The sequence below is a fragment of the Narcine bancroftii genome, chromosome 5, assembly GCF_036971445.1.
Source record: "Narcine bancroftii isolate sNarBan1 chromosome 5, sNarBan1.hap1, whole genome shotgun sequence".
Taxonomy (NCBI): domain Eukaryota; kingdom Metazoa; phylum Chordata; class Chondrichthyes; order Torpediniformes; family Narcinidae; genus Narcine; species Narcine bancroftii.
Window position 1 is genome coordinate 235653975 of NC_091473.1, and position 27377 is coordinate 235681351.

The 27377-nt window shown below is 42.3% G+C and overlaps 1 protein-coding gene across 4 annotated transcripts in view; it reads right to left on the reverse strand.

The window, feature by feature from the left end:
* itpr3 (inositol 1,4,5-trisphosphate receptor, type 3) overlaps positions 1-27377 on the reverse strand; it is a 263225-nt gene that overhangs the window by 142377 nt on the left and 93471 nt on the right. For all 4 annotated transcript variants that reach the window (XR_011358441.1, XM_069941706.1, XM_069941707.1 and 1 more), the window contains exons 8-14: positions 25050-25196; positions 21995-22090; positions 15053-15097; positions 13498-13649; positions 7294-7393; positions 3811-3971; positions 1217-1358 (exon numbers count right to left, since the gene is read on the reverse strand). Coding sequence is in view for 3 of the 4 variants with exons in the window: in XM_069941706.1 (XP_069797807.1) it covers positions 1217-1358; positions 3811-3971; positions 7294-7393; positions 13498-13649; positions 15053-15097; positions 21995-22090; positions 25050-25196 (843 nt within the window). In the remaining variant the exon portion in view is untranslated. The remainder of the gene's footprint in view (positions 1-1216; positions 1359-3810; positions 3972-7293; positions 7394-13497; positions 13650-15052; positions 15098-21994; positions 22091-25049; positions 25197-27377) is intronic.

Sequence of the window (27377 nt, forward strand, 5' to 3'; positions counted from 1 at the left end):
ACGTGCATTACCTGTTCTGGAAATTATCAGGGAAAATTTAAGCTGCAGTTTTAGAAGCTTTACTGCAGAACTCTAGACATAACCTTAATTCTCAGAGATAAATGGTAAACTAAATGAGTTTTTACTTTGGATGCTGCCACCGTAATATGAGAATCTATTTTCATGAACAAGTCATGATATTCGATGTTTTGTGGCAGCAGCATCGTGCAAACTTTCATATTATCACCATCTTACAACGTTACTATAAAAAAAGTAAAAAAATAGTGCACAAAAAGTAAGATTTAGTGTCTTTGGTTCATTGATTTTTTTTTTTTTTTCGGGAATCTGTTGTCAGTGGGGAGGAAGCCGTCCTTGTCCCATTGAGTGCTCATCTTTAGGCTCCTGTACCTTTTCCCTGATGGTAGCAGAGTAAACAGGGCATGGCCTGGTGGTGGGGGGTCTTTGAGGACAGAGGCTGCTTTTTTTAAGACATCGATGGAGTGAAAACTGGTTCCTGTGATGTTGCAGGCTGAGTTAACAACCCTCTGGAGTTTATTCTTGCCCTGAGAATTGGTACTTCCATACCAGGCAGTGATGCCACCAGCCAGAATGCTCTCCACTTTTAGTTAATGAGAGTCTTCGGTGACATACCGAATCTCCTCAGACACCTCACAAATATAGCAGTTGGTGAGCAGTCTTTGTGATTGCATCAACATGAGAGGCTCCAGGACAGATCCTCGGAGATGTTGACACCCCAGTAATTGAAGCTCTTGACCCGCTCCACTACTGAGCCCTCGAGGGGGACTGGGTCATGTTCCTCTAATTTCCTCCTGAAGTCCACAATCATCTCTTCCATTTTGAAGACTTTGAGAGCAAGTTTGTTGTTGTTATACCATCAATCTCCCTCCTGTATGCCGTTTGTAATTTGTCATTGTGGTGCAGATAGCAATGGAATTGTCCCTTTCCACACAGTCATGGGTGTATAATGAGTAGGGCAGTGGGCTAAGCACACATCCTTGGTGAGGAGGAGACATTGTTTCCAATTCGTACTGGCTGCGGTCTTCTGATGAGAAAATCAAGGATCCATTTGCAGGGGGCGGGGGGTGGGTACAGAGGCCGAGAGTATGTAGCCTCTTGACCAGCTCTGAAGGAATAATGGTATTGAAGGCCCTTACAGTGTGCAGGTATATTGTTTTGTCTAATCTTATTCATTACATTGTTATTAATAGTTAATTACCTGCTTCAGTATATTTTGTTCTCGCATCAGTTTTTGTCTTTCTCTGTTGGGTTTTGTCATGACGACGTCCAGAACATTCTGACCATTGTTGGAAACGTCCACAACAAAGAAAACAAGATCCTCCAATAATTTAATTGCAAACCTGAAATGGATAAGTTACATTTTTGTCACTCATCAAAGATAAGTATGGTCAAGATACAATTCTTGTTCCATTAAACAAGATAGAAGTCCAGAATTGAATGACCTAGTGACTGCATATGGAAAAAAAAAAGGGATGGGAACAGATTTCAGATCAGATTTCATTTTTATTGTCAGAGTAAATGACATCATATACAACCCTGAGATTCTTTTCTGTGGGCAAGGCAGAATCACCACTTATTGGTAGTGCAAAAAAAACCCGACTCAATGTATGCATGTAAGCAAATAAAGAAATGTAAACAAACTAACTGTGCAAATTGAGTTTGTGTTGAGGAGTCTGATGGTGGAGGGGTAGCAGCTGTTCCTGAACCTGGTGGTGTGAGTTCTCTGATATATGTTTCTAATGAAAGATTGGTGGAGGCTGCAAAAACTCTGCCATGAACTTTTGGATTGAATGTCTATTTCTGTACCATATGTCTAATGCAATCTTATATTACCCCACTAACATTCACCTCATTGGCCAAGAGAAAATAATTATTTGGCAGCCTAAGATTGTCAGTTGTTAAAATTTGGAACTGCAAATTAGATGTTTCAACAGTCATATTTTTTTCCATTTTCAGAAATGGGTGGACCATGAACAAGTGAAGTTAAACATTATCTACTGGGGGAAGACAGCGGGTCAAGCAGAATCAGTGGGAGGAAATGCTGCTGGATCCACTAGGTTCCCCAACAGGTTCCCCAACAGAAATGTGTGTCTCCATTTCATCGTGAATCTCCATGTGTTGCGATACCTGTTGTAGACACAAGTCACAGGTCCTGATTAGTGAAGCCTCTAGATCTTAGGCACAGAAAAATGAAAGACTGAAGTAAATGAACAGGAAAAAAAAGAAACTAATGAATTAAAAAAGCTCCAAAAGTGAAAAGAAGAGGAGATAATATCAGTTAAAGGAAATCAGATTAAATGAGATATTGGTAGAAAACTAAAGAAAACTGGCTTCCAGCAACTTCAGAGGAATAAATCAATGATCTGAGGGGCAAGAGCCTCCCTGCATTCCACCACTTCCCAAAATTTGAACCATAGGACATCAAAGCACAGCAAACAGGCCCTTCAACCTTTCTAGTCACTGCCGAACTATTGTTCTGCCCACTTCCATTGACCTGCACTCAGTCTATATCCCTCCATACCCATTTCATTCATGCACCTGTCCAAATGTTTCTAAAATATTAAAATTAAGCGTGTATTCAGCCATTCAGCAGGCAGTTCATTTCACACTCCCAACATTCTTTGTTCTCCCTAAAACCTCTCCCCATTCACCCTTAATCCTTGTCTTCCAGTTTGTATCTCTCCTATCCTTAGTGGAAAGTGTCTACTTGCACTTACTCCATCTATACCCATCATAATTTTGTATATCTCTATTAAATCTCCCCTTATTCTTTTTACTCGAGGGAATAAAGTCCTCGCCTCTTTAACCTTTCCCTGTAATTCAGTTCCTCAAGATCTCAGCTACATCCAAATAAATCTTCCCTGCACACTTTCAATTTTATTGATATCTTTCCTGTAGTTAGGTGACCAAAACTGCACATAATATTCCAAATCTGGCTTCACCAATGTCTTGCACAACTTTATAGTAACATCCCAACTCCTATACTTAGATTTATAAAAGCCAATGTGCCAAAACTCTCATTACAGCCATATTTATCTAGGATGCCATTTTCAAGGAATTATGTATCTGTATTCCCAGACCACACTCCTCAGTACTTTACCATTTACCGTCTATGTCCTACCTTGGTGGTGCTTCCAAAATGCAACACCTCACACTTGTCTGAATTAAATTCCATCTGCCAATTTGCAGGTCGCTTTTCCCACTGATCCAGATCCCTCAGCAAGCTTTGAAAGCCTTTCTCACTGTCCACTGTACTTCAAATTGTTGTGACAACTACACACTTACCGATGCAATTGACCAGATTATCATTTGAAAGGTCATTAATATCGATGACAAGCAACAATGGACCAGCCCTGATCCTTGAGGCACACCACTGGTCACAGGCCTCCAGTCAGAAAGGCAATCCTGCATTATCTCTCTCGCTTTTCCAGTAAAGATCACGTCGCGTCCAGTTTGCTACCTCATCAAGAACATGGAGTGACTGAACCTTCCTGATTAACCTCCCATGCGGGACCTTACTACCATCCATGTAGACATCATCCACAGCCTCTCTTCATCAAGGGTAACATCCTTGTTCCTTATTGAACTTCCCTTTCTCTGCAACTAAAATATTGTCAGCTCCAATGTTTACCATTTTTTGATAAAACGTTATTGATCCAAAATATTCGCTGTTTCTTTCTCCACAGAGAACAAAGAAGCTGCCTTTTCTTTACACACAAGGCCAGGCTTCTGTGCTATAATCTTACAATGAGAGAGACATTGGTCACTTAAAAGGAAACCAGTTGCACGTACCTTCGATCGTTGTGGTTTAAAGTCCCTTGCTCAAATTTTTCAACTATTGTCCCTAGAATTTTGCTGGCATCATTTGCAAAGTCCAAGTCCCGAATTTCAGAAACTGGAACAGAGACAATGGCGAAAGCTTCCTTATCTTCTTTGCTGGGGCATGTCCCAAGCTAAAAAGAAGGAGAACCTGTTGATAACTTTCATGGAAGTTGATGCACAAGATAAAACCAATGAGTAAAATGAATTTAGAATATTTCAATTTGTGCTCCCAGTTGATTAGTCACACTGCCTCAGTACACTTCGTATGTGTACTTCTATTAGTGTACCAATTAGTGTACACTTCAATTCGTGCTACCAGCTGATTAGAGTTACACTGCCTTAGTACACTTCGTATGGGCAATTTTGATCACAACAAAAAAATTCCCCACAACAGGTTATACCCAAAACAGAAAATACCCCACAACTGCCGATAATTTACACCATGGGCTATTTAATGGTCTTTATTTCACTTTTTACTGTAACATAGGTTATAATATCATCTGCATTATTCTAGAAGATTTCTTAATATTCTATTTTACTTTCATGCCCCGTTTGTAGGGTGAAACTAATAAAAATATTGAAAGGACGTTTTAGTGTTATAAACTTCAAAGTAGTTTTCATTTTAGGTGATCTCCTTTGGTTGAGAAGGATTTGCTTCCATTCCAGTTCTGTGGGGATTAATGAAGCTCATGACACTTCATCGATTCACAGACCCTACGAAGGATACACCAGGAGGTATCCAGCAGGAGGTGAGCGGGTTGCTGGCAGTCGAGTTGCAGCACTCCTTCCACTGTTTATGTAAGACTTGGGTGTGCATCCACACTCTCTGCTGCTCGATGACCACGTTCTCACCCAGACACGGCCACATTGACACCACCCACAAATTGGAGGAACGACACCTCATTTTCCATCTGGGCACCTTCCAATCAAATGGCATTAACATGGACCTCCAGTTTCCATTAAACCCACTTCTTCCCCTTCCTTTTATCGTCTTTTCCCCAGCTGCCTTTTTGTCTCCCTCTCTTCCCTTTACTCCTCTCACAGAGCCAAAATCAATTCTCACCTTTCCTTTTATTACATCATATCTAGATGGTCAAGATTCCTCCCCCTCCATTCTTCAATCTTTATTCAGATGCCTTCCTGTTTATTGCTTGAACCTTGAAAAAGGGCTCAGGCCCGAAAATATTGCCAATATATATTTACCTCTTATGGACACTGCGCGACAGGCTGAGTTCCTCCAGCATTTTTATGTGTTTTTCCTAATGAAAGGTTCAAAGTTCTCAATGTCATCCCGAAAGCACTTCTCTATTTTGAGGTTACAACAAGTTTTCAAAACAGGTTTAAGTTATTTGTTCTGTGCACCTCCTGATCTCTTGCCAGGACAGGCTCAGACCATTGCATCCTGATCTAGGGTTCAATCCATAAGACATATACATACAAGAACATAAGAATATAAGAAATAGAGGAGGAGGCGGCCATCTGGCACATTGAGCCTGGTCTGCCATTTAATAAGATCATGGCTGATCCGATGAAAGGTTGATCTCCACCTATCTATGTCACATACAGGAACAAACTAATAATAATTGAAAGTTAGCTCCAAATAGACCCACGTATGTGTTTTTTTTGAGAACTGCAGACCAATTGCTGTTGAAGTGATCTTCATTCTGGACTGAAGCTGACACATATTGAACAGATTTCTACTTGCCCTATAGATTAGCTCCATTCCAGCAGGAAGCTTGCTGTAGATCGATGTAGCACTGCGGCCAAAGAGATTGAGGAAGTGTAGTGGCAACGCCACAGCCTTGACTCAAATCCACACTGTTGTTGAACCATTGGTTAAGATTGTAGCTTGCGTGCCGTCATTTAAAAGACATCGGATGGAAATGATTGGGGAATCTCCATAGTCCCTTTTGACTAATAGAAACAAAGATCTCAGCAAAGTGGGGGGGAAAAAACTGCTTCCTGATTTTAACTCTAATTGTTCCAATATGAAGATCACGTTCACTGTATCACAGGAGGTTCAGAATCAACTCTGTGATGCAGGGACCTGCCCTAGAGGTGGGTTGGTTGACATTTTCCTTATAGACAGCAGAGAGATCTCCCTGTAGTGTTTATCTCTTCTTGGAGATACTCATGATTACTGCATCTCCACAATCCCCACCTCCTCCTTCCCTTGAGATGAAGAGAAGGTTGTGGATTGGTGATGGAAGTTCATTATTATGAAGCTTTAGAAAGTCAACAATGGTACTGAATGCTCTGAGGCATTTCCCATTGAGTACTGATTTCAAATTCTCTTCAGTCAACATGGGTAAATTTTCACCTCTGCTATCCTTTCCTGTGGGGTCCCACATGATCGAGCAAAGATAACCAGCCTCAACTTTGGATCATTGGCGTTCAGGGGACATAGGGCGGAGTAAGATCAGCGTTGCAGTGTAGCCGTGTTTTTGGATGATATGGCCAAGGGGAAGCATGTACAAGGAGAAGAGAATGGAGCCCAAAATAGACCCTTGTGGGACCCCACAGGAAAGGATAAAAAGTGCTGGATGGCTCAAAACTTCCTGCCCCTAAACGAAGGCAAATCTGCAATCCTCCTATTTGCCCCCAACTCCACCAAAATTATCCCCGATACCTTTGGTAACTTATCCACCCTTACTAAATGACGTGTCACATCCCTTGGTGTGATATTCAATTCCACCAAGTTGGACAAATAAGTCAATGCAGTAGCTTTTTCCAGCTCTGTCCAATTGCCAAAATCAAATCATTCCAGACACTAAGAGGCTTTGAGAAGGTTATCTACACCCTCATTTTCTCTCTTGACTATTCTAGCTCTCTATATACGGGAATGAGTCAGTCGTCATTATCCCGACCGCCACCTGTGCAGAATGCTGCAGAAAGGCTCCACACAGGAGCCAAGAGGGACCATATCACCCCTATTATGGCCTCCCTTCACTGGCTGCCAGTACGGCTCAGAATCGATTTTAAAGTTCTCCAGATTATTTACAAAACTATCATTGGACTAGCCCCCTCCTACATCACCAATCTCCTAACGCTCTACTCCACTTCAAGACCCCTCAGATCGACCAATTTAGGGTGCTTGGGTTGTTCTACGCTCAAATCACAGGGGAGATCGCATCTTCGCTACTGCAGGCCCCAAACTGTGCATCAACATTCCTCCCTTCAACAAATCAGCCCCTCCCTTTAACTCTTTTAAATCCAGGCTGGAGTTGTATTTTTTTACTCCCAAGCATTTTGTGATAATTGTTTGTTACCGTATTGTATGTACAATCCTGTGATTTAATAGCTGTTTAAGTTGAGGTGTAATTATGATCTGTACAATGTGAGTTTGTTTTAAATGTGCTGTGAAAATTATCTAAACTACTTGCAGTTTGTCATTTATTTCAAAATAAACTTGATTGGTTAAATGAGACAAAGAAAACTAAATTCAATAAATACCATAAGTCTTATTGGCCGCTCTTCATCAGTATCAATGGGAATATTCGTGCTCTGAATCCATGTGTTGGTGCACAAATGCCGTAATCTCACGAAGGAATTTCTGAAATATTGAAGAAAATAGCAAATGAAAGAAACACATAAATAAACAGAGATGTTATATTTTTTTTAAGAATTCAAACTCAAAAGTAACAACTAACTGTTTAGCAGGTGAGAAGTGTTTCAGTTACAGGTTCTCGTGTTATTGTAGGTGTGGATTTGAAACAGGTTGTGCTTTAGAGTTAGGTATTGAAGGAGCATAAGGTCTACAGCTCCAACTGCTTCCAACAAAATTACTTCATGGCAACATAATATTATTTGAGAGAACATTTAAATGTAAATGGCATAAACAGAGAAAAAAAGCGATTTAAATGTATTTCCTGTGTTGCACAATTCCATCACTCTATTGAGCATTAATTCTATTTTTATTAAAGTTGAAGACAAATAATAGCATTTGATTGTAATTTCCATCTATTCTTTGGTACAGAAATAACCTTTGCATCCAATTGCCAGCTGATGTTTATTCAGCTGCAATAGGTAAATGAGGATATTCAAATGCAAAAATCTATGACTGCAGAGGCAAGAAAAATGACAGCTTAGGTTCTGAATCTGGTCCATAGTCATTAAAAATCAAGTTGATAACATTTCTACATTGTGTTTTCTTTCAGAGCTGACTGAAACATATGTCTGGAAATTGTTGTCGGATCAGAACTCTTTGAAGCTTTAAGCTGCGTAAAGATGATAAATGTAATTTTAATTTGCATCTGAACACTTGCCATAAATCATCCGTCAGCTCTAACATTCTACAATGTTAAAGGCTAGCATCTTTTATTGTAAGATTTATCACTTGCAGAATACCATTCCACGTGAGTTTCTTTTCACAGTTCTATTTGGACGAGGTCATTGGTGAATGTGAAACAGGTGCCAAATTATGCCATCCATGACACAACCACCTACCTATTTCATGCAAATCGATGAAAATAGGATGAAATCTGGATATCAACTGGTCAAGAAGATTGCTCATCTCATTGTGATCTGACTCTAAGCCTCCCAAGAACTTAATGAATACTTTAACTAGGAATTCCCATCGATGCTTTGAAAATGCTGACTCAACAGTGAAAAAAACACTCACTGGATTTCAATCAATTGAGTGTTTTAAGTAACTTATTTGCAATTCTGGATGAAGTTTTGCTATTGTTGGTGGTAATGAATTACAATCTGATGAGATTAAAAGTGTTCACAAGGTTTACATCTATGTTGCCACAAGAGCAGCAGAGTTAACGTAGTGGTTAGCACCACGCTGTTAGAGTGCCAGCGATCGGGACCAGGTCTCAAAACGTGCGCTGTCTGTTAGGAGTTTGCATGTTATCCCCGAGTCTGCATGGGTTTCCTCTGGGTGCTCTGGTTTCCTCCCACCGTTCAAAAGGTTAATTGAGTGTAATTGGGCAGTATGGGCACCATGGCTGAAAGGGCCTGTTACGGTGCTGTAAGTCTAAATATAAAATTTAAATCACAAATAAATTTAAACAACAATATGCAATCTGCGACCCAAGATTTTTTTTTTTTTTTTAAATCCCAGCCAAGCAGAGCCAATCTTGTGGTAAAATGGATAAGAGGGCATGAAAAATGGGCCAAACAGGGATACCAGTCTTCAGTCCGCAAACTTTCATGGTGGCACATATTACTCAGTCTCTCAGAACTTATGCAGGCCTTCAGAATCTACCAGGGCCTGAATGATTAGCCAGAGCCCAATCCCAGCATCTGGCAATTCACTGCCAAGAACTGAACCTGTGAAGACAATCACAGAGTGAAAGGGTTTTGTAGCCAAGTGCACAGAAGATATTTGTCTCCCTCCTCTACATTCTCCCCAACTCTACAGGAGCCATCATGAGTCTCTTAAGGCGACGACTTGCTTCCCATGCATTTTAACTATTGTGAAATGGCAGCCACCATTGGAACTACACAGCATTCAAAGTAAAAACAGCCTGCAATTTTTTTTTTTTTAAAGGTGGATCTTCTGCGTTATGTTTTTACGAGGCAGTTTCTGTTTGGCATCAACATTAAACACAACACCTGTTTGGAACACCAAATAAGAGCAAAATCCAAATTGAACCCTGACACTAGGGAGGTACCATCCTGGATATTCGATCTCTTCCACAGAACCTCTTATCTGTCCCACTAACTAGGGAATCTGCTGGCACTATAGCTTGCCTCTTCTTCTCCTCCCTTCTCAGTCACAGGACCAGACTCCATCCCAGAGACCTGATCTCTGTAGTTTGTCCTTAGTAGGTCCCACCCCCAACAGCATCCAAAATAGTATTTCATCATTGAGAGGGAACGCCCACACTGCATGCCTGTTCCCTTTCCCGACTGTCACTCACCTACCCTCCTCCTCTGCCTCCTAGGTATGATTGTCCCTGTAACTCTCATCTACCAACCCCTCTGCCTCCCAAATGATCCAGAGTTCATCCAACTCCAATTCCTTAACTCGGCTTGTCAGGAGCTGCAGTTGGATGCACTTCTCACAGATGACATCAGACAAACCCGAGATTCTTTTTCCTGCAGACATGGCAGAATTACCACTTACTGTAAATACGCGTGTATAATCCGAAAAAAATTTCCCCCTCCTTCCCCTCAAAAATAGGGGGGGGTTGCATTATACACGAGAGTAAATTTTTTTTTAATTTCTGCAGTGGGCTGGCGGTAATTGGCAGCGCGGCTTGGGCAGCTGGCCAGGCAGGCGGGCAAGCGAAGAGACACGAGCACAACTCAGGAGGCTGGGCAGGTGGAAGAGCAGAGAGACCCGAGTGCGACTCAGGAGGCCGGGCAGGCGGGCGAGCAGAGAGACACCCTCAGGTGGGTGAGGGGAGGGGGGGTTGTATATTACCCAAATATTTACAGTACTTATTGGTAATACAAGAAAATAGTCAATAGAGGACAGTTCCATTCCCTTTTTTTAAAAGCTAAAACCTTGTTAAAGATACTGGAATTTGGGGTTGCCAAGTGGGGTGTTCAATTAACCTGCTTTATTCCTTATTCTTTCCGTCATGCCAAAGTTCTAACAAAATGTCAACTTTGCAACCAAGTGAGAGAATATCTCAGATCTGATCTACCTATAGAGCGAACAAAGCTGTCCTCTAAACCTCATTTTGGATACTCAGACCTTGTATCCATCCTGCTAATCCCTGTTTACAGACCACTGGTAAAACAAGTCAAACCAGTTCACAGGGCGATCAGGACCTAGCCAGAAGAAGTTGGAGCAACACTTGCAGGACTGCTTCAAAATCATGGACTGGAGGGATGCAACCACCTACAATGACCACATAAACATTGATGTGTACTGGAGCACAATGACTAACTACATAAGCAAGTGAACGGAGGATGTCACTGATACAAAAATTCCCAGATTATTTATTTTCATGTAATGAAACCCTTGTAATATTACATAAAGTTGCATTTAGTCTGCTGTAAGGCAGACAAAGATTTGTATTAGCAGAAAATGACCAGGGCCAATTCCAGTTACAGAAAGAGAAGCAAAAGCGACTCCCTTCAGAGTCAGTTAGAAACATAGAAAAATAGGTACAGGAATAGGCCATTTGTCCCTTCGCGCCTACACTGCCATTCCTTATGATTATGGCTCATCAGTACCCAGTTTCTGCCCTCTCCCTATACCCTCTGATCTCCTTAGCCACAAGGTCCAAATCTAACCTCCTCTTAAATATTGATAAGGAACTGGCCTCAACTACTTCCCGTGGCAAAGAATTGCACAGATTCACCACTCTATGAGAGAAGAAATTTCTTCTCATCTCATTCCTAAAAGCCTTCCCCCTTATCCTTAACCGTGACCCCTGGTCCTGGTTTTTCCCAGCATCAGAAACAACCTTCCTGCATCTGGGCTATCTAATCCTTTAAGAATTTTATATGTTTTTATAAGATATCCCTTCAACCTTCTAAATTCCAGCAAATACAAGACTAGTCAATCCAACCTTTCTTCATATGCAAGTATTTCTATTCCTGGTATTGATCTAGTGGAAATTTCTCTGCACCCCCTCCATGGCGAGGATAAATTATTCTCAATTTTCCAGAACACAGTCTGCATAAAAAGATAGGAATGAGGATATGGACTCATTCCTGTTCCAACTTTTAACCTCCTTGACCTCTGGTTATTTTTGCAAATCACCTGTAGTCTAAACTGAACTGCAGGTGATCCGTGAACAACAGGCTGATGAATAGGATGTCCAGCCTCCTTAAATATCATACTTCAGGTATTCTGTCTAAATTCACAGTGTGATAAGGATATTTGGAGTTTTGGTTCCAGGACAGTAGGGAGACAATTCAGAATGGAAAAATCATGCAAGTTATATATTAAAAAAACATAACTGAGTGACTGTGGATTCGCCTGTAGCCCTCCTGCAGCCTCTGCTGTTCAATCCATCTGCAATCTGAGCTCCAGATCCAAAATGAGATTTGTGAGTTTTAAAGTGGTGACAGGGGCGGAGTGGCAGAGAGCATTCCATGGCATGTGTTGTTCATCACAAACAGCTCCCGCCCTTCTGCATTCCCGTTCTGATTCCCTGTACCCCTTGAACCAGACTCCAGCAGTCCACACCCTGGTACAAGTTATTTGACTGCAAATCACCAGTAGCCCACAGCCTGCATGGGTTCCCCACCTCGAGTCACCAACAGCCCACTGCCTGTGTGTTCTTCAGCCATACAGCACCTCATTGGTCCTCCACCATGGTCACAATCCCAGAGTCAGCTCCTCTTCTTCTCCTTCTCAAACAGGGGTATTATCCCCATTTTCAGGCGCCCTGCACCAGTTGTTTCCCTACACCACAGTCTGTCCAGGTTGGTAGCAAAACCCATCATGTAAGCACTGGTGCACCTCAGGGTTGTATAGTCAGCCCATCACGATTCACGCGCTGAGTCACGACTGCAGTGCCAGATTACAGAATCAAATGCAGATGATACAACAATGATGAGTCACGTTAAAGAAAAAAGGCTCATAAAATGGTGCAAGAACAACAAATCGAGTCTCAAGGTGGACAAGGAAAAGGAGTTGCTTGTGGCCTTTAGAAGAATGAAGATTGACCATTCTCTTTTTTTTTCCACCACACATCAACAGTTTCATCGTGGAGAGAACAAAGTTATTTGGCGTGCCCATAAGGGATGATCTATTCTGCACACATCTCCTTCTTAATTAGCAAGCCATAACAGCACCAACCTTTCATAAGAAGGCTGAGAATGGCAAGGTACAAACCCCCATCTTGATCACCTTTTACAGGACACAATTGAGTGTCCTGTTTGGATGCACCATTGTGCGGTATGATAACTTCAAAGCATCAATACAAGGAATCATGACAAGAGCCCAAAGGATCACTGGGATCACCTTTTCCTCGATAGATGATATTTACTGGGATCATTGTCTAAATAGGCCCTCCAGCGTACAGTGTCTTTACCCCACTACCTTCAAGGAGGTACAGGAGTATTATAATCAAGACTGCCAGGCTGGTGAACAGCTTCTTCCTGCAGGTTGAGAAATTGGTGATCCTGTAACTGTGTAAATCATCGCGAACATTTATTTATTTTGATTATTTATGTGATCATTATGTACTGTGTATTGTGCGTTCATGTGTGCGCACATGAGAAATGCTGATTTGTCAAGATGTACAATATATGCACAGATTATAATAATCTTGAACTACTGAAAGGAAAATAAACCGACATCATTCACCTACCCGACCTGTTCACTGACTTCAGGAGTTTTCGTGAAGTTCAGAAGTCATGGATTTTAAAGCTTGAGACATGAAGAATAATTTAAATTGAAAAGAATCCATATGACAAAGTGAATGAAGGAACAGGGGTTCAAGGGACAGTTGGCGTCGCAGTTAGTGCAACGCCTTTACAGCCCCAGCGAACGGGACAGGACTGGGGTTCGAATCCTGCACTGTCCGTAAGGAGCTTTTATGTTCTCCCCATGTCTGCGTGGATTTTCTCCGGGGGGGGGGGCTCCAGTTTATTCCCACCGTTCAAAATGTTAAATGGTGTAGGTTAATGGGTTGTAAATTTGGTGGCACGGACTCGTGGGCTGAAATGGCCTGTTACCAACTGGATGTCTAAATTTAAAATATCATACATCTGAAAAACCTGCTATCCTTCACACAGTACCTGGGAACAAATGAATCTGTTTTTTGCAGAGTAGTTGGATCTTGTTCGAACAGACTTGCAATATCATTTCCATGTGGCACAGCCACGAGTCTGTATCTGATCTTGTCCCCGCCTCTTCTCTTGCTGGTTTGATTCTGCATTTTCATTTCTCCCTAATGAGAGAATATAAAATTCAGGTCAGAACATTGAGTATGCATTCTTCACTCCTAAAACAGTTTTCCACCATACCTCGTGGATCGAGGCTTTTGGGAGACAAGAGGAGTCACTCATCAATCTTCCAATCGGTTTTAATTTTAATTTAGAAATACAGCACAGTTACAGACCCTTGAGTCCCCATGCCCAATTACACCCATGAAACCAATTGCCCTAATAACACGTACATCTTTGGAGTATAGGAGGAAACTGGAGCACCTGGGGGAAGCCCTCGAGGTCACGGGGAGAACGTACAAACGCCTTACAGACAGCGGAGGATTAAGCTTATGGCCACAGTGCTTATCTGGCTCATCCTGTTAAGTTTCTAGTCTCTGTGGATAGCAGTGGATTTGACAATGGGTAAATGCTATAAGGCGAGCTCTTCACTGGCCACCGAGACAGAGGTGCACCAAAGAAGAGGTACAGGGACTGCCTAAAGAAATCTCTTGGTGCCTGCCACATTGACTACCGCCAGTGGGCTGATCTCGCCTCCAACCGTGCAACTTGGCGCCTCACAGTTCGGCGGGCAGCAACCTCCTTTGAAGAAGACCGCAGAGCCCACCTCACTGACAAAAGAAAAAGGAGGAAAAACCCAACACCCAACCCCAACCCACCAATTTTCCCTTGCAACCGCTGCAACCGTGCCTGCCCGTCCCGCATCGGACTTGTCAGTCACCAACGAGCCTGCAGCAGGCATGGACATTACCCCTCCATAAATCTTCGTCCGCGAAGCCAAGCCAAAGAAGAAGAAAGAAAGAAATGCTTTAAATGACAAAGGAATGTGCTGGGAGCTCTTGTAGAAGCTGACCCCTTCCTTCTGTTACTTATCGATCCTAATTGCTATTTTAACTGAAAAGCTCAAAAGAATATCTTCCTGATAACAATCAGTGAAGCAGACGAAGATGACTGGAATTCAGACAATTCTGTTAACATCTTCTATCACTATGGCCTCCAGCAATGTGACAAGCATGAGAATGCAGAATGACATAGTATAGTCAGAACCATCACGTATCACCTAACCTTAAATGCGTGCTCAGACTTCTCAAGATTCTTGCGCTTTCCCTCTTAAGGTGGAGATTCTTGATCCAGTACAATTCCACATGTATTACCAGTCCTCTGTTATGTCAGGAGCTGGCACAGTCGATCAATACAATTTTAATATTGAAGTGCCACAAATTGCCCTCACTTCTGTTGTCACTTAAGATGGTGGGGTGGGGTGTTAAGAAAAAAGATGTGGCTGAAGGAAATCATATCAGCTACCACAGGCCCTTGGTACAATATCCCCAAATGTAAAATAGAAATGAACTGGCACAAAACTCACTGAGCAATTTTCCAATTCATTTCACAGCAAAATAAAACTTACCACAACTTTTGAATCAGAGGTATCTCCTTTGTATGCAGAGTTTTCCTAAATAAAATTGATATTCAATACTGTGAAACAAATACTTCCTGGCCACAAAAGAGAAAAGTATCAACATGTTGACAATAGACAATACAAAAATGTTCCTTTAAACTACCATATTACATCATAAAACTGGCAAACAAGTAGTGTAGAGTCATGCACAATTATAGATAGGCAAGACTAAATAAAGCTGAATACTATATACTCAGTGTTCTGGGCATTATGAATGCAGAGGGAACAAAGACTAATTATAAATTAATCATCACTAATGTATGAATGAAAATCATACAACATTGCAGCGCAGTACAGGACTTTCGGTCCATGACATTGTATTGACCTACATAAATGTACTCCGTAACAATCATATCCTTTCCTACCTCACACCCCGCAGCCCGAGATTTTTTCCATCACAATCCCAGGTATTCCTGGTGCTCACCACTCTCAGACCATCAGCTCATTGATTCTCCCTGCCATTCAATTAATTGCTGAGCCATTCTCCCCACTCAGCCCCACTGCCCAGCCTTTTCTCCAAAACCTTTGATGCCCTGACTAATCAAGAACTTATCTTTTTTTTCCCCCCTTGTATACACCCAAAAAACTTGGCCTCCACAATCACCGATGGAAACAAATTCCACAGACTTACCACCTTCTGCTTCATCTCTGTTCTAAGTAGATACCTTTCAATTCTGAATTTGTGCACTCTTGTACGAGATTCCCACATCATGGAAAACATGTACTCTGTCCATATCTTTTAATGTTCAATATTCTTCAAGGCGATCCCCCTTCATTCTCCTAAATTCTAATGAGTACAGGCCAAGAGCCAGCAAATATTCTTCATATGATAATCATTTCATTCTCAGAATCATCTTCACGAACCTCCTTTGAACTCTCTTTAACATCAGCACGTCCTTTCTTAAATTAAGAGCGTAAAACCGGAGTTTGAACCAGACAAGTGTGAGGCGATGCATTTTGGAAGGAAAAACCAGAAGGCTGACTACAGGGTTAATGGTTGGTTACTTAAGAGTGTGGATAAACAGAGGGACTTTGGGGCTCAAATCCCTCAAGGTCGCCACGCAGGTTGATATGATGTTAAGAAGGCCTATGGGATGATGAGCTTCATTAATAGGGGGGATTGAGTTCAGTAGAGAGGTCATGCTGCAACTCTACAAATCTCTGGTAAGTCCACAGTTCTGGTCACCTCATTATAGGAAGGATGTGGAAGCTACAGAGAGGGTGCAGAGGAGATTTACCAGAATGTTACCAAGATTGGAAAACAAGTCTTATGAGGCAAAGTTAGTAGAAATGAGACTTTTCTCTTTGGAGCGTAGCAGGGTGAGAGGAGACTTGATAGAGGTCTACAAGATTATGATAGATTGAACAGTCAGCACTTGTTTCCCAGGGCAGGAATAGCAAACACCAGAGGACATATGCACAAAGTTAAGGGAGGTAAGTTTAGAAGAGACATCAGGGGTAGGTTTTGGGTGTTGTGGGTGTCTGGAATGATGGTGGTGGAGGCCGAAACATTAGGGGCATTTAAGAGACTCTTAGACAAGTACATGGATGAAAGAAAAATAGAGGGTAATGGGGTAGGATGGGTTTAGTACTTTTTTTTAAATATGTGGGTTGGTACAGCATCGAGGGCCGAAGGGTCTATTCTGTGCTGTAGTGTTCTATGTAAAACTGCTCACGATACTCCAAGTGATGCCTCACCAGTGCCTTATGGAGCCTCAACATCACAACCTGCAAGTTTACCTTGAGACTACCCTGCACGAGGGCTCCCAGGTCCCTTTGCATTAGGGAATTTTCAGTCTTCTCCCCATTTAAAAAATAGTCTGCCCACTTATTTTTTTTTTTCTACTTTAGTGCATGACCAGACAGTTTCTGACATTATATTTCATTTGCCACTTCTCTGCCCATACTCTTAATCTGTCTCAGTCCATTTGCAGCCTCACTGCTTCTTCAATACTGCCTGCTTCTCCACCTACTTTCATTTTATCTGAAAATCTGGCCACAAAGCCATTCATTCCATAATTTAAATCATTTATATGCAAGGTAAAGAGAAGTGGTCCCAACACTGACCTCTGTAGAACACCACTAGCAACCAGCAGCCAACCAGAATATGATCCCTGTATTCCGACTCTCTGCTTCCTGCCAATCAGCCAATGTTATACCCAAGAACTATAGAACATTACAGCACAGAAACAAGCCCTTTGGCCCTTCTAGTCTGTGCCAAACCATTTTTTTGCCTAGTCCCACTGGCCTGCACCCAGTCCATAGCCCTCCAGCCCTTCCTTCACCCTCTCCAATCAAAAAGCTATTCCCTCTCACTATCACCACAGCCTTTTCCTCTTGTGCCCTCCCACCCCTATCCACCTCTTGATTGTGGCCTGTGCTCTTCCCTCTGCCGTTCCCCACAGCCCCTCTCCATCATTTTATTCAGGCACTTGGCTGCCTTAAGGGCGAGCTCAGGCCCAGAACATTGGTTGTGACAGGGGAAAAAAAACAGTGTGACTTGTTGAGTTTGCCCAGCATATTTGTGTGAAAAGGCATCATGTCCTGACATATCCCCACTTCTGCCAAATTTCTCTAGCCAATTGAAATATTCTCATGTTTGTTCCTCAGATTAGAGACCATGCCTGCCTTCTTAAAGCTGTATCATGTTCTGTTTGTCTTCTGATAATGGATGGAATATTCAGTATAAATTTCATTCATTCATTTTGTCAGGAACACACAGAGCAGACCTCATGCTCAAACACAGTGGCAGATAATATGTGTATCAATGGACTAAATGTGTTACGTATTCATCAAACTTATCCTTAGGGGGTTGCAGAGCAATTTTCAGGAAACTGAATGCAGTATCCGACTTTGTACAGACTTCATCTTTTCCATTATTAATTTCCTCAGAAACTCATTTGATCTGTCCTTGAACCTTGAGTAACATGTGATTTCCTAGTTTTTCTTGTAACTTGTTCAGGTCACATGATACGATTCCACCCATATTTTTCACTTTACAAATGTTCAAGGGATCTGCAAACCATTGGATGCCCCCATGCATCTCTGGGCTCCTCTGAACAACAAAATTTTAGACACATGGCAGATTAAAAACTAGATTTGCAGCTGGAAAGAAGCTCCCAATTTTCTGTTCTGATCGTTTTTCATGCATTAGGATCACAAAATGCACAAAAGGTAGGTCATACAATCCAATTTCTCAGCTCTCACGTCTATTGAGGACAGGAAATGTGCAATTAAAGGGACCACTCCCTCTGAGATTCCCTCATGCATCATCCCTCCCCACTTATCGCCACTATGGCACCTTCCCTTGTGGCCGCAGGAGGTAAAACACGCGCCCACACCTCCTCCCTCATCACAGTCCAGAGCCCCAAACAGGCCTTTCAAATGATGAAGCATCCCGTGCTCCATTTGTGGCCTTCTCGACATCAGAGAGACTGGTCGCAGATTGGGAGATCGCTTCGCTGAGCACCTCCCCTCCGTCCACAACCACAGCAATCTCCCAGTAACTAACCATTTCAATTCTGAGTAAAACCCCCAGACTTGCATGCCTGTCCGTGGCCTTTTGCACCATCCTGCCCTGACCACCGGCAGATTAGAGGAACATCTCATCTTCTGTCTAGGCACCCTCCAGCCAGGTGGCATTAACATTGGTTTCTCTGCTTTCTGCTAAACTTGCTCACCTTCTCTTTCCCCTCCCCTTTCCTGTTTTTCCAGTTCTCCCCTCCCTTCCCCCCCTTACTCATCCAGCTATCCCTCTCTACCTCATTGCTGCTGCCCCCCTCCCTCCCCTCATCCATCTATCATCTCCTGCCTTTGCCACCACCCCTCCCCCCTACCCTTTTGTTCAGACACCTGCTGGCATTCTCTCATATCTTGATGGAAGGCTTGAGCACAAAACATTGGTTATGTATTTCTACTTTTGTTCCATAAAGGACACTGTGTGACCTGCTGAGCTCCTCCAGCATCTTGTGTTTTTTTTTACTTTAACTACAGTGTCTACAAATTTTCGAGATTACCTGTGTGCAATTAAACCTGGATAAATTATTTCAAGGCTATTGGTTAACTTTGGCATGGCTACCCTTGATGTTTGTGACTGAATAGAAAGGGTAAATGCCTTTCCAGCAATCAATATTTGAGTCAAATTGTTTCAATAATTCATCCAAAACATTTGGAAAAGGTGTCCAAAACGTGGAAGAATTTGCTCGCCTGTATGTTTGCCAACATGAAGCATAATTCCACGAACTTTTCTGAATATGTATTTGTACATTTTTTTGATCTTCAAAAGCTGAGGAAATAACCATTGCACACATCTTTCTTGTACAGTTAAAATTATTATTGGTATCAAATAATGCAAATATTAATTGGACAAGAGACAATGGTTTGGAAAAAAGTCATGTGCACAAAGATTGCTTCTGGACCAATCCAACAAAGATCTAGTACAAAGAGGTTTGCACCTCTTAACATATCAGAACATCTAGTCAGATAATATACAAGAAGACTGACTCTTCGGCCGAACTCATCCACGCCAACCAAGGTGTCGTCCTAAGCTTATCCTTACTGATTGCATTTGGACCATAGCCCTCTAACTTTAGTTATAAATTAACCTGTACAAATGAAGTATTGTAATTGTACATGCGTCTATCACTTCCTCTGGCAGCTTGATCCATATGTCGATCCACCAGCCTACATATGAAAACCCTTGCAAGAAAGGTGCTCTTTAAATCATTCCCCCTTCACCTTAAACCTATGTTCCCTAATTTTAAACTCCCCTGAACCAGGGAAATTAACTGTGACTATCCATTTTAATCATGCCCCTCATGAATTTTAAACCCCTATAAGGTTAGCCTCATTCGTTCCAGAAGAACAGTTCCAGCCTATCCATTCTATCCTGGGAATTTAAGCCCACCAGTCTCGGTAACACTGATGTAAATCTTTTCTGCAGCCCATCCAGCTTCATCCCATCCTTCCTCCCGTGTGGTCATTAGGACTGCACACAATATTCCAGGGGCAATCTCAGCAACATCCTCTACAGCTGCAACATGGCATCCCAACTCTTGAGCTCAATGCCTCATTCAATAAAGGAAAGCACACTTTCTCTCCGTCTCGTCACTTTCAGGAAACTATGTTCTTCTACTCCTAGTTCTCTCTCTGTTCCACAACCCTCCATAGGGCCCTTTACTACGCAAGTACTAGCCTGATGTTATTTTGAAGAAAGCATGTCAGCACCTCTACTTTCTCAAGAGTTGGCAAAGGTTTGGTATGACATCAAAAACATTGGCAAACTTCTATAAGTGTCTTGTGGAAAGTGTGCAGACTGACTGGATCACAGCCTGGTATTAGAGGTACCAATACTCTGAGCAGAAACCCCTGCAAAAGGTAATGGACACTGCCCAATATATCACAGGCAAAACTCTCCCAACCATCAAAAAAATCTACATTGAACACTGCCGTCGGAGAACAGCAGCAATCATCAAGGATCCACACCACCTAGGACATGCTCTGTTCTCGCTGCTGCCATCAGGAAGGAGGTATAGATGCCACTAGGCTCAAACCACCAGGTTCAGGAACTGTTGCTAACCCTCCATCATCAGGCTCTGAAACAACCAACTCAATCAGAGACTCACTTATTTACATATTATTTTTTATTGAATATTTTTTGTATTTTAAAATCAGTTTACATTCTTTCTTAGTTTACATTTCCCTCTTTTATAAACCTATCTTTTCCTGAGTATAGTTTTTTGCACTAAACTGACCTGCAGGAAAAAAAGAATCTCAGGCTTGTATGTGATGTTATGCAAGTACCCTGACAATAAATCTGAACTTTGAACTGATTTAACATCCCAAAATGTATCACTTTGCACTTGCCAGCTTTAAATTCCATCTCCTGCCCCAGTGATCCTGCTGTAACCTGAGATAATCTTCACTGCCCACGAATGTTGGTGTCACCACAAACTTACTGATCATTTCACCTACATTTTCATCCAATTCGTTAATACATCACATCAGGGGAACCAGCATTGCTGCCTACAGCATGTCACTGATCACAGGCCTCTAATCTAAGGAACAACCCTCCCCTCTCATCCTCTGAATCCTCCCACAGAATAAATTTGTATCCAACTGGCTAGCCTACCCATGCGATATCACCTTCTGCATCAGTCTACAATGCGGCATCTTGTCAAACATCTTGTGAAAGTTGTATATTCTCTCTTTGTCAATACTGTTGAATGCCTTCTTCAAAACAGATCTCCAGCCTGTCTCCCTTTAAGAGATGTTTAGTGCTCATTATAACTTGAGCAAATAATACAAGTTCTTGCTCATCTCCCACTGCAATCAACAGCCAAAACAACAATATTAATCATTACTCATGATAATTACACCAGCAGGAGATGCATCAATCACATAAGTCAAACAAATGGTTTTTCTCCAAGCTGGAAATTGAGTCAGCAGATTTTCCTAGCATCTGCTTTAGAATTATCGGTTTGCCGTGACTTACTTTCTCTTAAATCTTGAACAGTTTATGAAGGATTACTTTATTTATTATCCATTGTTTGGGATGTGTACACCACTGGCAAAGCCAACGATTGTACTGTGCACCTCCAATTTTCCTAGAACTGAATGTTTTGCCAAAGTTTATCAGAGGTAACCACATAGTTGAATGTGACGTTACATATCCACCCCACCAGCTAAAGATGGCAGGTTGCCTCATGAGCATTACTCAACAGAATTCCAATGTTTCCATTACTATTTTTTCCCATTTACAGATTATTTATTGAATTTAAGTACCACAGTTGCCATGGTGGATTTCTGGATTGCTAGTCCAGATCTCCTGATTATGAGTGCAGCAATTTAACCGCTGTAACCCCCACAGCACCGCAAATACACTATCCATACCTCAGCCGCCAAGTAGTGGCCTGTAGCTAAATGTTTGAACCTGTAGAGGCTGTTCCAATGGCCAGCACCACTTCTACAAGGGTCATGGTGAACAACCTGCAAGAAGAAGAATGGGTTCAGTTACTGCTCATAACAGAAGGTGTTTACTATTGAGTCTGCAAAATATCTTTAGAAGGAAACTAGAAACATCACAAAGCAAGGATGCGCAACAATTATTTTGGAGAGGAAAAGCTTGGTGAAATACTTTTTGTGTGGCCTATATGATAAGAACAAGGGAGCAGCAACCTGACAACTCAGAGTGACCAACAGGTAGAGAGGAAGATAGCAGCTGCACAAATCCCAAATTCACATGCAATCGCAAAAAAAATCTGGTGGCTCCGGATTTATAAATGCTGTGATGAACTGCCTTTAACTCAATGAACTGCAAAAAAAATTAGTTCTGCAAACAGTGGCTATTTTAATTTATTTTCGTAAAGTGTGTATACGTTTTAAACAGATGATTTACCCCATATATGCCTGCATTTCATTATTGGCCTAGGTTTTCCAAAGTTTTGAATCCTCAGTGGCTACAAGAGAGAAGGAAAAGGATTGATGGGACTGCTCTGCTGGGAATGAGCAGAGACTCCCCAATAGGCTAAATAGACTCCCTCTGCAGCGCAATAGGCAAGTTGGTTCTGATGCATGATGCAGAAGGAATTCCTTCCTCTTTGCTTGTTGTTAGCGGCCATAGGCGTTGCTGGAAGTGAACGCAGCCCAGGACATCAGCAGCAAAGTTCCTCCCCACCATTGAGAACATCTACAGCAGACTTGTTCTTTCTACCTACATACCACCTTAAGTAATCTCTAACTAATCACAGAGTGCCTATGGCAGAGGGAATACTTAAAGTAGTATGTGAGTGGAAAGAAAAAGGGTGAGAACCATTGAACTACAGGGAATGCTGCTGTCGGAGAGCATCATCAAGATCTACACCACACAGCACATGCTCTGTTCTCACTGCTGCCATCAGGAAAGAGGTATAGATGCCTTGAGACTCACACCACCAGGTTCAGGAACAGCTCCCACCCCTCCACCATTAGAATCCTCAACAACAAACTCAATCAGGGCCTCATTGAAGGACTCTTAATTTTGCACTTTATTGATTTTTTTTTCCCTCTCTATTGCAGTTTCTTTACGTTTTTTTATTTGCTGACATGTGTAGGTTTAGCACAGACTTTTTTTGCACTACCAATAAGTGGTAATTCTGCCTCATCTACAGGAAAAAGAATCATGTATGAATCATAATGCCATGTGTGCACTCCGACAATGAATTTGAAATCTGAAACAGCAGCTGCCTGCAGTATATCCCAGCAGAGTTGAAGCTTTGTTCAATTTTCACTCGTATCTCATGCAATTCAATGTGACTGTCAGCTAGTCAAGACTCACTCTGATCCAAAGTGGATTCAGGGCATTAGTTTTGCTTAGTTTGAAGCTTTATACTGGGGCAATTTCAGCTTGACACACATTCCTTTCTGCTGTGCCAAGTTTGTCGAATTGAGATGGTTCTTTCTATTTGCTGATCTTTATGAAATAAATTCAATTTTAAAGGCAGATGTTTTCATTCTGAACCATAAACCCAGCGGACATGACGTTAAACAAGAAATTCTGTAGATTCTGGGTTTGAGCGCAATACATTAACCAGCTGGAAAAAAAAACCCTTTACTTCCTATGGATACTGTAGGCCTTGTTATAGAGAAAAAAATGCAACCAACGAGGTAGAGATTCTCATCTATGCTCTGCGAGTGGCTCCATGACGCCGACTCCAGGCTTGTGGCAGAGATGGAGCGCAGCACTCCATCTCACTTCACCAATGTACTGCTACTGCCAGTGGCTGGCTAGGAGTGCACTAATGGTGCCACAATGAGCCTGCGACTCGGGACTTCATATTCACATGCAAACATGGCAGTGTCGCAGATGCACGAGAAGGAATATCCACAGCACAACCAATCATACTTGGTAATTAATACGGATCTTGGATCTGGGATGTCGTTACCCCTTGCCCATTCCCATCACGTTCGGACACAAACGAACTGTTGCCCTAAACAGTCACACTCCGTTTTGATTCTGCTGCATTCCCGCTTCACTGCCTTTGTTCTCTTTTGCCATTAGTTTGAAAGCAAGAGGTGTGAAGATGTTGAGAAATTACAATAACTGGCCGTAAGCATCCTTTATCGTGCTTTATTGGGATTGCGCTGTGTCATCAGGTCTGCTTTAAAAATAATCTACGACACTCTGATCACAAGTTACATCATTTTAGAGTCGGATTGCATTGGTAACATGTCCCTGGCGCTTTTGTTGAGCTGCAAGAGGTGGTGGCTCCGCACTGTGTGACAGCTGACACTCCCACAGAGAGGGAAAGATTTCACTTCTCTCTCCCCCCTTTCTTCCCCTCTCCCTCCATGACCTCCTCACCCACTCAGGGTGAAGGGGGTTGAATGGAGTGGAGCCACACAGGCACCTTCGGCCACTTCTCTGCTCCCAGCGCTGAGTTGGAGGGGCAACGCCGGGCAGAAGGATCAATGGCCGTCTTCATTCTTCACAACCCTCCACGCAGCTGGAACCACTCTGGGAAACACAAGAGAGAGTTTCCAGCTGCAAGGGGGGATTATGGGCAACAAAGACAGCCATTGCTCGCCGTGGATTTATGCCGTCACGTTGATGGGCAGCACCATGGCAACAGTCGCTCCCCCTACATCGGCTCCAGAGGATGCACCAAGATACTGCTCCGCATAAAAGTGACGCTGGAGCAGCCTTTTAGGGCTGCTGAATATAAAGGTAAGTGCAGATTTTTCTCTGTTGATGGAGCTGTTCTCAAAGTGGAAGCCCTCCATATAAACACCTTATGTGGCCTGCTGAGCATCTCTATTGCATTGTGTGGGGTATATGACATTGTGAAACACATGCAGGCAAATGGGATTAATTCAGGATATCAACATGAACTAATTAGGCCAAAGGGCTGGTTTCTATGCTTGAGGACCCTGTGACAAAGTGGAATATTTCCTGCAGAGTCAAAATTACCTCAACTTCCCAGAGAGCATTTGAGCTTGTTGCTGAAGTGGCAGATTGACGCAGCGTCGTGCGCAGAAACACGTGTAGCTTGCATTTGTATTCATCGCACGTGAGAAACTTTTCTTGCTCAGCGTGAAACAGCCTCACTACATCTCCCTAGAAGGGAAGAGGAATAAAAGTTATATCCAACAAAGTTCTTCATGCGTTCAAGTTAACTTTCAACTGGGAAACATTTTAAAAAATAATTGACGCTTGTTTCTTTTCCCCAAAAGTTTCCTAACAGCTGGATGGCATACTCTGTCTCAAAAAGAACATCAACCAACTTCTGACAAGGCAGAAGCTGTTTGTCAATACAAATTGCTGACTGATTTTCAACATTAGTTTCACCAGGATGATTCTCCACTCTTAATTTATCCTCGACTTTTTTCCAAGCAAGCAGTACTTACAGTAGGGCATCGTTAACAATAATATAATTGGAGGAACCTGATTCTCAGTCCTTGCACTGATTTTATTTCAGATCCACAATTAAGGAGACACACTAATTATTCCAGCATCATGTTGCTCTGGCTGCTTTATCATTCCCTCACTTCCAGTAACTTGAAAAAATGCAATAACACACAGTACATGCCTAATTAATAGAGCAAATTTCAAGATGCCCCCTACAGTAAAATCTACACTATTTTCATTCTTTCCAAGGATCATTCTAAAAGGTCACACGGTTAGGTATTTAAACCTTAAAACTTGCAGGAAATTGGAAGACTAATAAGGTTTCCTGCTCCTCACCATCAGGATAGAACTAGATAAATGCAGGTCTTGCTTACATCCTTCAGAGGAAGTGGAAATAACCTGCTGGATGGCAGTTTTACGTGGGGCAAGGGAACAAAAGCAACAAACTATTTCAGTGACTCTGAATGACGTTCTGTTCATGAACACACATACTCTAAAATATTAACGAGAACATTGGTGGTTCTGGAGGAGGAGTATGAACTCTAGAATTGAGATAATATACAGGCCATCTTTTTCCATGACCCCTTACTTGTACGAATAGAGATTGGCAATTTGATTTGATATCTGTTCAGCTCTTACATGGTTGTGAATTAATTCAAATAAACAACAAGAGCAAATAGTGTGTTTGCATTTCGAAGGAAGTTAATCCTAAATAACTTTGAAATCTCAACTCTGGTTCAACTCCAATAGATTTTACATTTTATCCATTTGATAAACCAGCAGGGAGTGAATTCCAGATTTAAATACCACAATGATTATCATGTCCATTTTAAATTCTATCCTAATGAGCTGGGTTTTCCGACTTCATGAAAGGTGACAAAAGGCATTGGCTGGGAGCCTTACCAGCACTGCTCAGGTACTAAGTGTTGGTGCAAGACTGTACAGTGCAGAGAACAGCCAGATACCAGTACTGTAGTCATGGCAGGTACGCTGAGATAGAGCGCATTAGAACATTGTGCCTTAGGTTAGGGATTGTCTAGGAAGATTTAAACGCTAGGATATCCCTCTCATCCATATACCCATCCAAATTTTCTTAAAGGTCTAAAATTGAGCCCACATCCACAAGAGCTGGCAACTCGTTCCACACTGCCTTCGCTCCCTGCAGGAATGGACAGCACAGTTGGCAAAGCAGTCAGTGCAACGCCAGCGATCGGGAGTGGGGTTCAAATCCCGCGCTGTCTGTAAGGAGTTTGTGCGTTTTTCCTGTGTCTCCATGGGTTTTCTCCAGTCTCTGGTTTCCTTCTACCGTTCAAAAAGTACCAGGGTGTAGGTCAATTGGGAGTAAATTGGGTGGCAAGGGCACGTGGACCGAAATGGACCGTTACTGCGCTGTATGTGTAAATTTAAATTTAAGAAGTTTCCCCTCAAGTTCCCTTTAAACATTTCACCTTCCACACTTAACCCATGTCCTCTAATTCTTGTCTTATCCAACCACAATGGAAAAGCCTGCTTGCATTTACTATAAATATTCGTGTATAATACAAAAAATTTTGTACCGAAATTCGAGCTCAAGGTGGGGTTGGGGGGGGGGGGTCACATTATACACAATATTGTTATTATTTTAACAATTTTTTCTGCCACCAGGTTAACGATAAATAAGATTATCACCAGCCTCCTACAATGACGCCAGCGCGACTAAGTTGGGCGAGGGGGGCAGCGGGGGAAGACGGCAGCGAAACTCGGGCAGGCAAGGCGAAGAGAGAGACACCAGCGTGACTTGGGCGGGCGAGGGGAGGGGGGGTTGTATTATACAGGGGGTAACATTTTTCTCCCTTTTCCCCTCCAAAATGGAGGGGGGGGGGGTCACATTATAATTGAAATGCATTATAC